This window comes from Colossoma macropomum, unplaced genomic scaffold (assembly GCF_904425465.1).
Source record: "Colossoma macropomum unplaced genomic scaffold, Colossoma_macropomum, whole genome shotgun sequence".
In the NCBI taxonomy this organism is placed as follows: Eukaryota; Metazoa; Chordata; class Actinopteri; order Characiformes; family Serrasalmidae; genus Colossoma; species Colossoma macropomum.
In genome coordinates, this window is record NW_023494794.1 from 29,616,535 (window position 1) to 29,631,796 (window position 15,262).

The window sequence follows — 15,262 nt, forward strand, 5'->3', positions numbered from 1 at the left end:
AGTGGCGGCGCTTTACACCCCTCCAGCCGACACTTGGCATTGTGCATGGTGATCTTAGGCTTGTGTTCCAGATGCACAGTTTTTGTGCTGATGTTGCTTTCAGAGGCACTCTGGAACTCTGTAGTGAGTGCTGAGCAGAGCTGTTATTGCTCCTATTGCACAATAACAGCTACAGTTGCCTGGGGCAAAACTCGCTGGACGCAAATTTCACAAACTGACTTGTGGCAAAGGTGGCATACTATGAAAGTGCCACATTGAAGTATGACCCATTCTACTGCCATTGTTTGTCTATGGAGACTGCATGGCCATGTGCTTGATTTTATACAACTCTTAGCAATGGGTGCGGCTGAAACACCTGAACTAAATATTTAGGAGGTGTGTCCACATACTTTTGGGCATATAGTGTACTTTAGTAACGCCCATCACTGACTATGTAGATGTGCTGTTATGTACCGTATGTCTATTGTGTTTTGTGCTGTCAACAGTGTTGTATTACATCTTGTGGAGTCACCCCTGTTGTTTGGCAATAAAAGAATCAATCAAATTAAAGACAGCTATTATCAACAAGGAGAATGAATCAGTTTTATTAATCATACAAAAAAAAAAACAAAAGAAAATTAGAAGATTGTGGTTTTGTTTAGAAAAGTGTTGATTTGCTAAAATGTAAAACAACATGATTTTTTTACATGAACATCCAACGTATCAGTCATTTTCATGCAGTGTGATCTACGCCTTGCAGATGTAGTACATTTTAACAGAGCAGTGGGCGTCGTTAAACCTCCCAGATGTGTAAATATGTCCACAGTCTTCTCCTTCCTCTCCCATACCGTGATCCTTCCAGTCATCCGGCTGTCCAGCTACCCACTCGCTGCAACGGTCACAAAACTGTCAGCTTACTGAACACTTTTAGATCAGTTACTGTACATACTAGCATCACACATCAAGACTGAATGTCACGCCTTTTTATACTAAAGCTATAAAATGAAAAAATGTCATACAAGTTATGTATCATCACAGTTGAACAAAATCAGGAAAAGAAGGAAAAAAACAATCCTAACTCAAAATGTAAGTCAGTGCAACAGTATTGTATTCTTATATATTTGGGATTGTTTCTGTTGGTCCATCATGAAATTTTACCTCAATTTATGAAAGGCATTCGGCTTTTTTAAATTATGTAAAAAAAGGCAAAAATGAATATACTAGGTATTGTTCTGACATTGAGTTATCAGTTGTATGGATGTAAATTCCATTAATGTTTCATTCATTTTTACATATTTCAACCTCTCTTTTGGGATTGTTTATGTTTTTGACAAGACAGAACTACATTCTAACACACTTTCTGGGTTCTACTTACATAATAAAAAGTTTGAAGGCTTTCAATGTGTTTCAACGATTTAATTTGCTCCAGGTGCTACATTTGTCACAACTGGCTTTCTAAGCTAAAAAGATGAAATTCAAACTTCAGCTGTAAAAACTGTGTTACTGGCTTCCATCAGAATAGTATTGGGTGATATACTGCTTGAGACTCTTTTTAAGGTGTTAACTTTGTCATTATCATCATACCAGTACACAAATAAATGCAGATAACACAATGTACAAACAGTGCAGAACACGCTGATTCCCTCACCTCTCGTGTAGTGAGCTACAGCCTGAGGTCAATTTGTCCAGTCTATTGTCAAAGAAGTGACACCCGACTGTAATGAGTTAACAGGGAAAAGAGAGTGGAAGGAAAAGCCAGTCTCTTGGGGTTAGCTGTTACCCATTATTCTAGCATAGAGACTATCCCGCTAGGCGTCTGCACCACCTACGGTGCTTTTCTTTCAGCCAGCTGCTTTAGGTGATGCCGCGGTCTCAGCTCACTTCAGCTTCGTACTGTTTTTGCCCTACTCAAAGAAGCTGTAGGCTTTACATACACTCCCCTTTATCTCGTTAGGGTTAGAAAGCAATCTTTCTATGTACTGTTCATTTCTTTTTTTAATGTCACCCAATAAAAACATTTTAGATTTACTTCAGTTGTTAAATATGCTTTCCATTAAAAGTGAAGGGACATCCAGAATAATATGTTATTGTTAAACTACAAAAATAGGTTTATTTAAGCATCCAAAGTAGTTCTATTTAAAAAAAAAATGTATAAATTAATATACTATACTGTGATATATATACCAAAACCATCAATAATCTTAATTATACCGTGATAGAAATTTTAGCCCATACCACCCTCTACTACTGCAGAATGCCACCACCTGTCTTATGCTGATGATGCCAAACTCTAGTGGCAGTGACCAGTGTGCCCTCTAGAGGTGGCTGATGGAAATACTACAGGAAAGCTTCATTCCAAATGTTGGCAGTGAAAAATTAAATCATGAGCTAAGTGAAATAACATAATAATGAAGTCAGCATAAAGACAATTAATCTCCAACAATGTTTTTCTTACTGAAAAGTTGTTTGGAAAATATTCTCACTCTTTATTCATGATGTAAGGTGTTCCATCGTCCCATCTCCACTGCCCTGTGACTTCATCAGTGAGACCAACCCAGTAGGAATTCAGTGCAGCCCGAGGACGTATAAACGCCTAGAGAAAGAACGAGAGCATGGAGAAGATTTTAAAGGCAATTCAAAAAATTCTGTTTGATTTCATTTTTAGTATGTTTTGTCCCGTGTGGTAGTTCAGAGGCTTTGGCAGTGTTGCGGGGTGGGGGGGTGGTGCACATGGGACTAAATGTATCTGGTCTGGAACTTTTTTGTTTACCACAGGAGAGAATTTCAAAAAACACCATTAATTTTTTCCCCGTAGGCAAAACCAGCTTACACCTGGAATTCCCAATAAGGGCAGGACACCAACTACAGAATGACAAAAGGCAATAGATCTTCAAAGGTCTATTGTCCCACTGAAAGACCCCCTGATGTCAGAGTGTGTTCCTCACCCATTCATCTTTAGTTTCCAATTTGATCAATGAGGCATTCTGGGACCTGCAGTAATCTCGTGCCTGGTGCCAGTTCAGTTTGTCGTCAGAGAAAAAGTAACACTTGGAGCGAAAAAGAGTCCATCCAGGCTCACAAGTCAATCCTCCTTAATAGAGAAATTCAGAGAGAGTCGTGTTTTACCATTTTAAACCTAATGAGAAACTGTAGAACAGACTCAGTCTATAACACAATACCTACATTTAGAGTCAGTTATTCATTCAGCCTAATGAGAAACTGTAGAACAGACTCAGTTTATATCACAATACCTACATTTAGAGTCAGTTATTCATTCAGCCTAATGAGAAACTGTAGAACAGACTCAGTTTATATCACAATACCTACATTTAGAGTCGGTTATTCATTCAACCTAATGAGAAACTGTAGAACAGACTCAGTTTATATCACAATACCTACATTTAGAGTCGGTTATTCATTCAACCTAATGAGAAACTGTAGAACAGACTCAGTTTATATCACAATACCTACATTTAGAGTCGGTTATTCATTCAGCCTGATGAGAAACTGTAGAACAGACTCAGTTTATATCACAATACCTACATTTAGAGTCGGTTATTCATTCAGCCTGATGAGAAATTGTAGAACAGACTCAGTTTATATCACAATACCTACATTTAGAGTCGGTTATTCATTCAGCCTAATGAGAAACTGTAGAACAGACTCAGTTTATATCACAATACCTACATTTAGAGTCAGTTATTCATTCAACCTAATGAGAAACTGTAGAACAGACTCAGTTTATATCACAATACCTACATTTAGAGTCAGTTATTCATTCAGCCTAATGAGAAACTGTAGAACAGACTCAGTTTGTATCGCAATACCTACATTTAGAGTCAGTTATTCATTCAGCCTAATGAGAAACTGTAGAACAGACTCAGTATATAACACAATACCTACATTTAGAGTCAGTTATTCATTCAACCTAATGAGAAACTGTAGAACGGACTCAGTATGTATCACAATACCTACATTTAGAGCCAGTTATTCATTCAGCCTAATGAGAAACTGTAGAACAGACTCAGTTTATATCACAATACCTACATTTAGATTCAGTTATGGAAATATAGCCAAGGTTGGTCTTATGAATGTTCCCTGGAAATCAGCATTTCCATTTTGTGACAAAAGTCAGGACTGGAGATGGATCTTACCTGCTAGCACATACATGGTCTCCAGCATGGCCTTCATTTCACTCAGAGCATCCATCACTCTCTGATCTGAGGAGGAGAAGAAGAAGAAACAATCTGACCAGACTCTACAATAATAATACTATTAACCAGCTGATAATAGAGCCAGTTTGGGAGAAGCATACATCATGTAAACCTTGCACCTAAAATATGGCCATGTGTAGTTTTCTCCACAATATGAGAACAAAATTTGTATTATAATATTCAAATATCGAAATGTAATAATAATAAAATATAAAAACAAACTAATTACTGTAATACGATGAAAGTTTCCTCACCTGTGCTCTGCAGCTTAGAGGACAGAGACTCTACAGAAGAAGTCAGTCTAATCATTGCAAACATCATCCCGTGATGAGATACTTGGGAAAGACAAAATGTAAAAAATATATATATAATACACAATAAATTCATATAGATACGCTTCACTTGATATCCACTGGTCTTATGTGTTCAAAAACTACTGGCTCCAGATCATTTGTTGAAAAACGGCATTATTATTTTTGTTTTCTTCCACATTCAATTCACCTATAGATAAATTGGTGTATTACAATATTTAAATGACATAAAAGTCATATCGCCCCCTACAGTACCAGCTTCAGATACTTATTTAAATCTAAATAAGCAAATGGGGCAGAATCTGAACTCTCAGATCAATAAAAATATGTCATATGTTTGGTTCTGTAGGTTTGAGGGAAATCAATCATGCTTTGCAAGGCAGCAGCCCTTATTCACAAAAGTTGTATTATTGTAGTGTATTACAGTCTGTCAGAGTGACTGTGTGGATCATATGAACATTATAGAGACTTTTTAAATGAAACAGCAGAAGCCATATCGCCCCCTACATTTCCTGTAGTGTATTACAGTCTGTCAGAGTGACGGTGTGGATCATATGAACATTATAGAGGCTTTTTAAATTAAACAGTAGAAGTCATATCGCCCCCTACACTTCCTGTAGTGTATTACAGTCTGTCAGAGTGACTGTGTGGATCATATGAACATTATAGAGCTTTTTAAATGAAACAGTAGAAGCCATATCGCCCCCTACACTTCCTGTAGTGTATTACAGTCTGTCAGAGTGACTGTGTGGATCATATGAACATTATAGAGCTTTTTAAATGAAATAGTAGAAGCCATATCGCCCCCTACACTTCCTGTAGTGTATTACAGTCTGTCAGAGTGACTGTGTGGATCATATGAACATTATAGAGGCTTTTTAAATGAAACAGTAGAAGTCATATCGCCCCCTACACTTCCTGTAGTGTATTACAGTCTGTCAGAGTGACTGTGTGGATCATATGAACATTATAGAGCTTTTAAAATGAAACAGTAGAAGCCATATCGCCCCCTACACTTCCTGTAGTGTATTACAGTCTGTCAGAGTGACTGTGTGGATCATATGAACATTATAGAGCTTTTTAAATGAAACAGCAGAAGCCATATCGCCCCCTACACTTCCTGTAGTGTATTACAGTCTGTCAGAGTGGCTGTGTGGATCATATGAACATTATAGAGCTTTTTAAATGAAACAGTAGAAGCCATATCGCCCCCTACACTTCCTGTAGTGTATTACAGTCTGTCAGAGTGACTGTGTGGATCTTATGAACATTATAGAGCAGTGTATGGATCTTCTTACTTGCTTGTACACTGCTGCCCTCCAGTTCAGTCTTGATTTCATTTAGAGCAGCCATCACTCTCTGATCTGAGGAGGAGACGAAAAACAAACATTTCTGTACAAAAGTCTTGACCATCTGACAAAATGCATTACAGCTGCCTCTTGGTGAAATTCCCTGTTGTTGTTCATTTTTTGAGTGTAAATAAGTTCATAAACTTATTAATAACATCCTCCACAGAGAACATGCTTCTGCACATTTTAATAAACAATTCTTTTTTTTATTTACTGAATTTAACATATTGAGGAAAATAATACATCAGGCACTGCTGATAAAATTGTACATATGCACGCTCCTGCATACCCACGCAAACACAATTCCTTACTTTATTTGTCACAGATGGATAATAATAATAATAATAATAATAATAATAATAATAATGAGACAATGAGACTTTGTGAGTATTCTCCTTACCAGTGCTCTGTTGCTTAGAGGACAGAGACTCTACAGAAGAAGACAATTTCACCACCTCAGTCAACGTCCTGTTCTGAGACTCTTTAACAAGAACAGATGCAAAATGTTATTATCAGATCAATAATGTATGTGATATGCTTTGTAGGTTTGAGGGGAATCAGCTGTGTTTTGTGAGACAAAGGCGATTTAGATTTTCACAGTCGAATGTCTGTATTTTTACAATTCAATTATATTATCAAATTTAGAATATTCTTTGACAGCCCTAGTTGTGACACATCTCACTCAAAGTTTAGTTAATGGATCAAAACAGATTATAATTTTTTTTCTTCCCATGTTCGATACAACGATTTTGGCCAGTACTGGGCTGATACCAATACTGAGTATCAGATTGGTGCAGCTCTAGTTTCCTTTGAAATGTTTACCTCTTACAAAGTGGCAGAACAGCATAACATTAGTTTTCCCTGCTTTTTGCCAAGATAAGTCAGGAACAGCTAATTTCAGGGCCAATCTAGAAAAAGTGAACTTAAGTTTCTTGACATGTTTTTTTTCTACATATTCTTTTCTTTTTTTTCATTTTTTATAATTACATGATATTACATAACAAAAATATTACTGTGATATTCTATGACATATAAAAATTACATATACCCTCACTGATTATTAGGAATTCCTGTATGCCTACTCATTCATGCAATTATCTAATCAGCCAATCATGTGGCAGCAGTGCAGTTAACACAATCATACAGATACAGACCAGCAGCTTCTGCTAATGTTTACATCACCCATCAGAATGAGGATAAATGTGATCTCAGTGATTTAGAGCGTAGCATGATTGTTGTCCAGACTGGCTGGTTTGAGTGTTTCTATAACTGCTGGTCTTCTGAGATTTTCACACACAGTTTGTAAGTTTTCTTGCTGACCATGTTCATCTCTTCATAGCCACAATTTACCATCTTCTAATGGCTACTTCCAGCATGATAATGCACCACGTCACAAAGCAAAAGTCTCAAACTGGTTTCATGAACATGATCGTGAGTTCTTCAGTGGCCTTCACAGTCACCAGATCTGAATCCAAAAGAACCCTTTGGGATGCGGTAGAACGGGAGAGTCGCAGCATGAAAATACAGCTGAAAAGTCTGCAGTCGTGTCAACATGGACCAGAATCTCATAGGAAAGAAGAACTGAGGCTGTTTTGAGAGCAAAGGGAGGCCCTACTCAGCAGTGCTCCTAATAAAGGGCTTGGTGAGTGTAGATACCTTATATCTCCAAAAGAGTAACTTTACAAGAAAAGACAAAAATGCACTTTACTTTTAATACAACTTCATTCTTCCAATAAATCAATTTTGCATCATTTCTTCTGGCCGATTCATCATGAAATTTATATACAATGTAAAGGTCAAGTGCCATGTTTAAAGTATGTCATAAAATTAAATATGACCAAAAAATAATAATTGTCACTGTAAGAGCAAAACTTTGTATCTCCACTTTTTTACATAATTTGAGAATTTCAGGATCAGTGGACCAATAGAAATGTTTCTAAACTGCTTGGAATAAAATCCTGTTAGATTAACTTACGCTGAAAGTTTTTCCTTCACTTATTAAGAAGCAGCTACCACAGTGTTTCTGTGCTTTGCTCTGTATCAGCAGAATTTGGCACTAAAATTAATACCAAAAATAACTTCTTTTCTGAGTTCTTTTCTGACAAGTTCCTGTTTTTTATTCAGGGGAATCCAAATCATTTTTCCCCAAAGTCCAAATTTTAAGAAAAGCCAAAGACGAATTCAGTTTAGTTGCAGAATCTTTCATTTCAGTGTCTTGTCCTGGTCATCGACTGGATTGTGTCCTAATGTATCTAAGAAGAACTAACACATGACCAGATTGTAAACTACAATAAACTGATTTGATGATTGCTATCTTTAGAATGATCACTTTTTATAGAGTTCCTTAGAAAGGAATTCAGAAATTTCTGCTTAATTAAGTAGTGTAATGATGTAAACAGAGTCGTTCAGAGTGGTTTGGTGTGAAACATTCCTTTCTAGAGAAACTGACCGAGTCAGAATTGTTCACAGTGGTGGTGATAGGAACCAGACGTCCACCTCTAAAAGCTCCCTCACAGAAAGTTCCTACATGAAATGGTTATGAATTCACTGCCTGATGACTGAGACACTGTTTTATGATAGTTTTGAGAAGATGTTGGCCTTAAACTCCATTCATGGTGGAGGGATACATAACATGCAGGGCACTGTGAGGCAAAATAGTCCCCAAAGAAAACTTATTATTTCAGATGTTCCACTATTTTCCATCATCAACATTCCATATAGACTCAGAAGACTCGTGTAGGTTCACTGGTGGTTCTGGATAGTAAATAAAATGTCTATATTTGTGTTGTAGTCATGGCGACCCCTGGTTCCTATCACCACCACTGTAAAGAGATCAGAATCTGTACAATCAGCCATTTCACACCAAATGGTGTAATCTCAAACTCTGAATTATGAGGGGAATTTTGAACAATCAGTGGAATTCCCCTTTATGATACCATTATCTGACGGGGTAGCCTGTTTTTCATGGAAATTACTTTCAGTGAACAAAATTAGAAAGCCTGTCAGAGTAAAGTGGGCAGGGCTTATGCTATGGACACACCCATACTTTAATCCAACCAATCTCGGAAGTATATCTTTAGGGCTTTATAACAGAGAGGAATAATCTAGGGCTTTAGAGATGGCCTAATGATTTCTGCACACTAAAATTAACATGTCTGTAATATTTGGGGCAATAGGCTCTGATAGGCATGGTTCACCATGGATTTTCAGAATTTTTACATGTTTATCTTTGCACCTTTGATAACATCTTAAGATCATGGGTTCAATATTGTTGTTCGAATTTGATGTGAACAATTTAACGTGTGGTGAGGGAGTACAACCATTTCCAAATAAATAAAATTAGGATGCAATTATATGCAAATCATGTAAACCATATTTTTAAAGGAAAATACTACAAAGACAACATATCAAGTGTTGAAACTGAGGAATGTTATTGTTTTTTAAAAAATATTTTGAATTTGATGCCAACAACACTAGCATTAATGGTGCCTTCACAGATGTGCACGTCAACCATGCCATGTGCACTAATGCTCCCTATACCATCATGTATACTGGCTTTTGAACTGTGCACTGATAACAAGCTGCGCGGTTTTTAGAGGACACAGTGTTCATGATTTGCAAAAAAAAATTTCAAGTGTTGATCCATCGGACCACAGGAAACTTCTCCTTCTTTTAGAGTTTTAACTGTCATTTATGGACTCAGTGATGAACTGTGTTCACAGACAGTGGTTGTTAGAAGTGTTTCTGAGCCCATGCAGTGATTTCCACTACAGAATCATGTCTGTTTTTAATGCAGTGCTGCCTGAGGGCCCAAAGATCACGGCCAGCTAATACTGGTTTTTGGCCTTGACCCTTACATACAGAGATTTCTCCAGATTCTCTGAGCCTTTTAATGATATTATGTACCATAGATGATGAAAAGCAAAAGTTCTTTGTTATTTTATGTTGAGAGACGTTCTTCTTGAATTGTTGCACTATTTGATGGTGCAGTCTTTCACAGAGTGGTGAACCCCTCCTCATCTTTACTTCTGAAAGACTCCGCCTCTCTGAGATGCTCTTTTATACCCAGTCATGTTACTGACCTGTTGCCAATCAACCACCAGGTGTTTTTTTAGCCTTACACAACTTTACCAGTCTTTTGTTGCCCCCTCTCAAATTTTTTGGAACATTTTGTTGGCATCAAATTCAAAATGGGCAAATATTTTTCAATAAGGAATAGAATTTCTCAGTTTTAACATTTGATATGTTGTCTTTGTCCTGTTTTCAGTGAAATAAAGGGATTAAATGATTTGTACATTATTGCACGTTTTTATATATATTTTGCACAGCGTCACAACTTTTTTGGAAATGGGGTTGTAAATAAGTCTTTATCTCACCAGAGTCCTGCATGTGATTCTGCTGTCTAGATTCAACAGACACCAGATTCAACAAACGGCATCCTGATTCCACATTAGAGTTAAATGGCGAATAATGCTCAGTTTTTTGATGGCGTGATTTTTTACACTATCTGTGCAAAAGTAACCAGACAGCCCTTCTAATGAGTGAATTCTGCTACTTTAAAGTCACTCGTTGATGACACAGCTTGTATAGTGTTCATAGAAAAGCACCGATCAATAGGATGGGATGCTCTGGAGCTGCTGCACATGAGCCTAAGGTCTCCATGCCCAATGCCAAGTGTGGGCTAGAGGGGTACAAAGCCCCCAGCATTGGGCTGTGGAGCAGTGGAACTGCAGCAAAGGGGGAAACACTGCCTATTAATGCACTTTATTGCAGAAGAAACGCTGGAGTTTACAGACTTTTGGACAGACAGTCTAAGATAGACTCACCTGAGTCTTTCGGTTTGCCTTTCAGATCAGAATTCATCGTGTTTAGTAAAGAACTGTGACTCATCATGGAGCTCTCCAACTCTCCAAATCTCCTCTCCTGATAGCCAACTGTAAAATAAAAGGAAAAATATACTTTATACGAACACAAAGAAGGGAAACTTACCGGGTCAGAACTGTTCACAGTGGTGGTGATAGGAACCAGACGTCCACCTCTAAAAGCTCCCTCACAGAAAGTTCCTACATGAAATGGTTATGAATTCACTGCCTGATGACTGAGACGCTGTTTTATGGTAGTTTTGAGAAGATGTTGGCCTTAAAATCCATTTATGGTGGAGGGATACATAATATGCAGGGTGTTGTGAGGCAAAATAGTCCCCAAAGAAAATGCTAACTTTTCAGGAGACATGAAGCAACATGTGACCATTTCAACCATTTCATACCAAACCACTCTGAATCTCTCTGATTACATCTCACACACTGAGTTATGCAGAAATTTTGAAAAATCAGTGGAACTCCCCTTTAACTGAATCTTCTCTGTATGGTGGGTGATCCTGTCGTTGTGTTCATCTCCTTTAACTTATTAAGGGTGATCCTACAACCACAAGCACCTCCAGATCCTGAAGGAGCTGAGCTAACGGACCTGCTAAAGTCTCTGATCTTAAGTTAGGCACGCAAATGTTGGCTACTTAGAACAGTCAGCATGCTCCATAATGCACAGCGAAACAATATTATTTGTAAATTTGTAAATCAATTTTAAACTGTAAAGGTATTTATCTATTTTAAGGTAGGTGAACTATGTGATGTGTTTGATATGGAAAGTTTAGCTTAGAAACTTTAGCTGTTTCTGGTTTTCTCCATCAGAAAAAATGGAGGTTATTTTCTCATTTGTTTGAGTCCAGTATTTTGACTTATCACCATTAGAAACCATCAGAACAACATTAAGATATAATTACACAACAATTAGACAATCATAATAAAACCATTAGAAAAGAATGAGAAAACCATTACACAACCATTAGAAAAGCAACAGACAACATTTACAAAACCATTAGAAACCCATTAGACAAGCATTAAACCATCAGAAAACTATTAGACAAACATTAGAAAACCAAAAGAAAACTAATTAAAAATTTGTTTACAAAACCGTCAGACAAACATCAGAATACAATTAGAGAACCATTAGAAAAAACCTTTACACTAAAATTTGAAAAACATTTCAAAACCATTACACAAACATGACATAACCATTAGACAACCATTAGAAAACCATCAGAAAAATATTATACAACCAATAGACAACCATTAGACAATCAATATACAACCATCAGAAAACCATTACACAATCTTTACAAAACCATTAGACACGCATTAGAAAACCACTAGAAACCATAAGAAAGTCTTCAGGAAAACATTGTACAACCATTACACAACCATTAGAAAACCATAAGAAAAACATTAGACGACCTTGAAAAAAAAATTTCGCAACAATTAGAAAATCTTCAGAAAAACCATTGTACAACCAATTGACAACATTAAGAAAACCATTAGACAACAATTAGAAAACCAAAAGGAAACCTTCAGAAAACCATTAGACAACCATTAGAAAACCATTAGAAACCATTAGAAAACCTTCAGAAAACCATTAGACAACCAACAGTCAACGTTCAGAAAAACATTAGACAACCAGTGGGAAACCATTAGATAAACTTCAAATAACCATTATAGAACAAATAGACAATGTTCAGAGAACCATTAGACAACTATTTGACAACCAATAGGCAACTTTAGAAATCAAATAGAGAACCATTAGAAACCATGAAAAAGCCAATGGAAACGATTAGAAAAAGTTCAGAAAACCATTATACAACAAATCGACAACTTTCAGACAACTCATATACAACTTTGATAAAACCATTTGACAACCACTGGACAACGAATAGACAACCTGGAGAAAACTATTAGACAGTCATTAGAAAACCACTACAAACCATTAGAAACCCACTAGAAACCATTAGAAAACCTTCAGAAAATCATCATACAGTCAATAAACAACGTTCAGAAAACCATTACACAAGGATTAGGCAACCAATACACAATGTATAGAAAACCATTAGACAACCATTAGAAACCATTAGAAAACATTCAGAAAACCGTTGTACGACCATTAGACAACAAACAGAAAACCTTTGGACAACCATTAGAAAACCATTAGAAACCGTTAGAAAATCTTCAGAAAACAATTATACAATCATTAGACAACCAATAGACAACATTTAGAAAACCACTAGATAACCATTAGAAACCATTAGAAAACCTTCAGATAACCATTATAGAACCATTAGACAACCATCAGACAACCATTGGAAAATGTTCAGACAACCATTGGAAAACCATTAGGAAACATTTGATAACCTTCAGACAACCATTATACAACCATTATACAACTAAAAGACAACCATTAGAAAAACATTACACAACCATTGGAAAAAATACAGATAACCATTATACAACCATTATACAACCATTATACAACTAAAAGACAACCATTAGAAAAACATTACACAACCATTACAAAACCATTAGAAATCCAGTAGAAACCATGAGAAGACCTTCAGAAAATCAATAACCAATACACAACCAATATACAACATTGAGACAACCATTAGACAACCAATAGACAACCACTGGAAAACATTCAGATAAGCATTAAGCAACCATTAGATAATGTACCACCTTCAGAAAACCATTAGACAACCATTAGAAAACCATTAGAAACTATTAGAAAAACCTTGAAAAAATTATTATACAACCATCAGACAGCCATAATATAAGCAACAGACAACATGCAGAGAACCATTAGACAACCAATAGAAACCATTAGAAAATCTTCAGAAAACCATTAGAAACCATTAGAACAGCACAAGAAACCATTAGAAAACCTTCAGAAAACAATTGTACAACTAATAGACAAAGTTCAGAAAACCATTAGACAACCATTAGACAACCAATAGGGAACCTTAAGACAACCATCAGACAACCATCAGAAAACCATTATACATTCACAAAACAACATTCAGAAAACCATTAAATAACCATTTGTCAACCTCCAGAAAACCATTATACAACAATTAGAAAACCATTAGAAACCAATAGAAACTGTTAGAAACGCAATAGAAATACCTTAAGAAATTCATTATACAACCAATAGACAATGTTCAGAAAACCATTAGACAACCATCAGACAATGAATGTACAACATTCAGAAAACTATTAGACAACAATTTGACAAACATTAGGCAATTGGTAGACAACCTTCAGAAAAAAATCCGACAACCACTAGAAAACCATTAGAAACCATTAGAAAACCAATAAAAACCTCTTGAATACCTTCAGACATTATTCAACAAACAGAAAACATTAGACAAACATTAGAAAACCATTAGATAACTATTAGAAAATCATCAGAAAACAATTAGACCACAACAAGAAAACACTGAGAAAAATATTAAACAACCATCAGAATACAATTAGAAAGCCATTAGAAAAAACCTTTAGACTAACATTTGAAAAACATCTCAAAAACATTACACAAACATAACAAAACCAATAGACTACCATTAGAAAAACATCAGCCATTAGAAAACATTCAGAAAACCACTAGAAAACCATTAGAAAACTATTAGACATCCAGTAAAAACCTTTTGACAACCATTAGACCACCATTAGAAAACCATTAGGAAACATTTAGACAACTATTAGACAACAATTAGACAACCATGAGAAAACCTTCAGAAAACCATTATAACACCAATAGACAACGTTCTGAAAAACATTAGACACCATTACAAACCATTAAACAACCTTCTGAACACCATTATACCACAGACAACCACTGGACAACCAATAGGGAACGCTCAAAAAACCATTAGACAACTAACATACAACCAATTGACAACCTTCAGAAAACCATTAGACAACCATTAGAAAAACATTAGAAAACATTTAGAAAACCATTATACAACCACTAGACAATCGTTAGACAACCAATAGTCAACCTTCAGAAAACCATTAGACAACCTTATAAAAACCTTCAGATAACCATTATACAACCATTTTACAACCAATATAAAACCATTGGAAAGCCATTACACAGCCATTGGACTGCATTCAGATAACTATTACACAAACAATATACCACAATTGGAAAACCATTAGAAACCATTAGAAAAACATTAAAAACCATTAGAAACCCAATAGAAACCATTCCAACACTTTCAGAAAATCAATACAAAACCAATAGACAACCTTAAAAAAGCCATTAGGCAACCATTAGACAACTGTTAGACAGCCAATAGTCAACCTTCAGAAAACCATTAGACAACAATTAGAAAATGTTCAGATAGTCATTATACAACCATTTTACAAACAATAGCCAACAATTAAAAAACATTACACAACCATTGGAAAACATTCAGATAACCATTACACAACCAATAGATAACAACCATTAGAAAACATTAGAAACCAACTAGAAACCATTACAATAACTTCAGAAAATCATTACACAACCAATAGACAACCTT

General features: G+C 35.9%; 1 protein-coding gene across 1 annotated transcript; it reads right to left on the reverse strand.

Moving 5' to 3' along the window:
• Positions 1–633: 633 nt before the first annotated feature.
• On the reverse strand, positions 634–14,076 carry LOC118814618 (C-type lectin domain family 4 member F-like). Its single transcript, XM_036580316.1, has 9 exons — positions 14,067–14,076; positions 10,680–10,787; positions 6,254–6,334; positions 5,803–5,868; positions 4,448–4,528; positions 4,134–4,199; positions 2,925–3,070; positions 2,463–2,572; positions 634–868 (listed from the first exon to the last, which is right to left on the reverse strand). Exons 1-9 carry the CDS (start codon positions 14,074–14,076, stop codon positions 727–729), a joined length of 810 nt encoding a protein of 269 aa, XP_036436209.1. The 3' UTR covers positions 634–726.
• Between the last annotated feature and the right edge of the window lie 1,186 nt (positions 14,077–15,262).

Coding starts and splice junctions, on each gene's coding strand:
- LOC118814618 (XM_036580316.1), bottom strand. Junction 6,335..10,679: donor AGGCAAACCGAAAGACTCAG/GTGAGTCTATCT, acceptor TTCTTGTTAAAG/AGTCTCAGAACAGGACGTTG. Junction 869..2,462: donor CCTTACATCATGAATAAAGA/GTGAGAATATTT, acceptor TGACCGTTGCAG/CGAGTGGGTAGCTGGACAGC.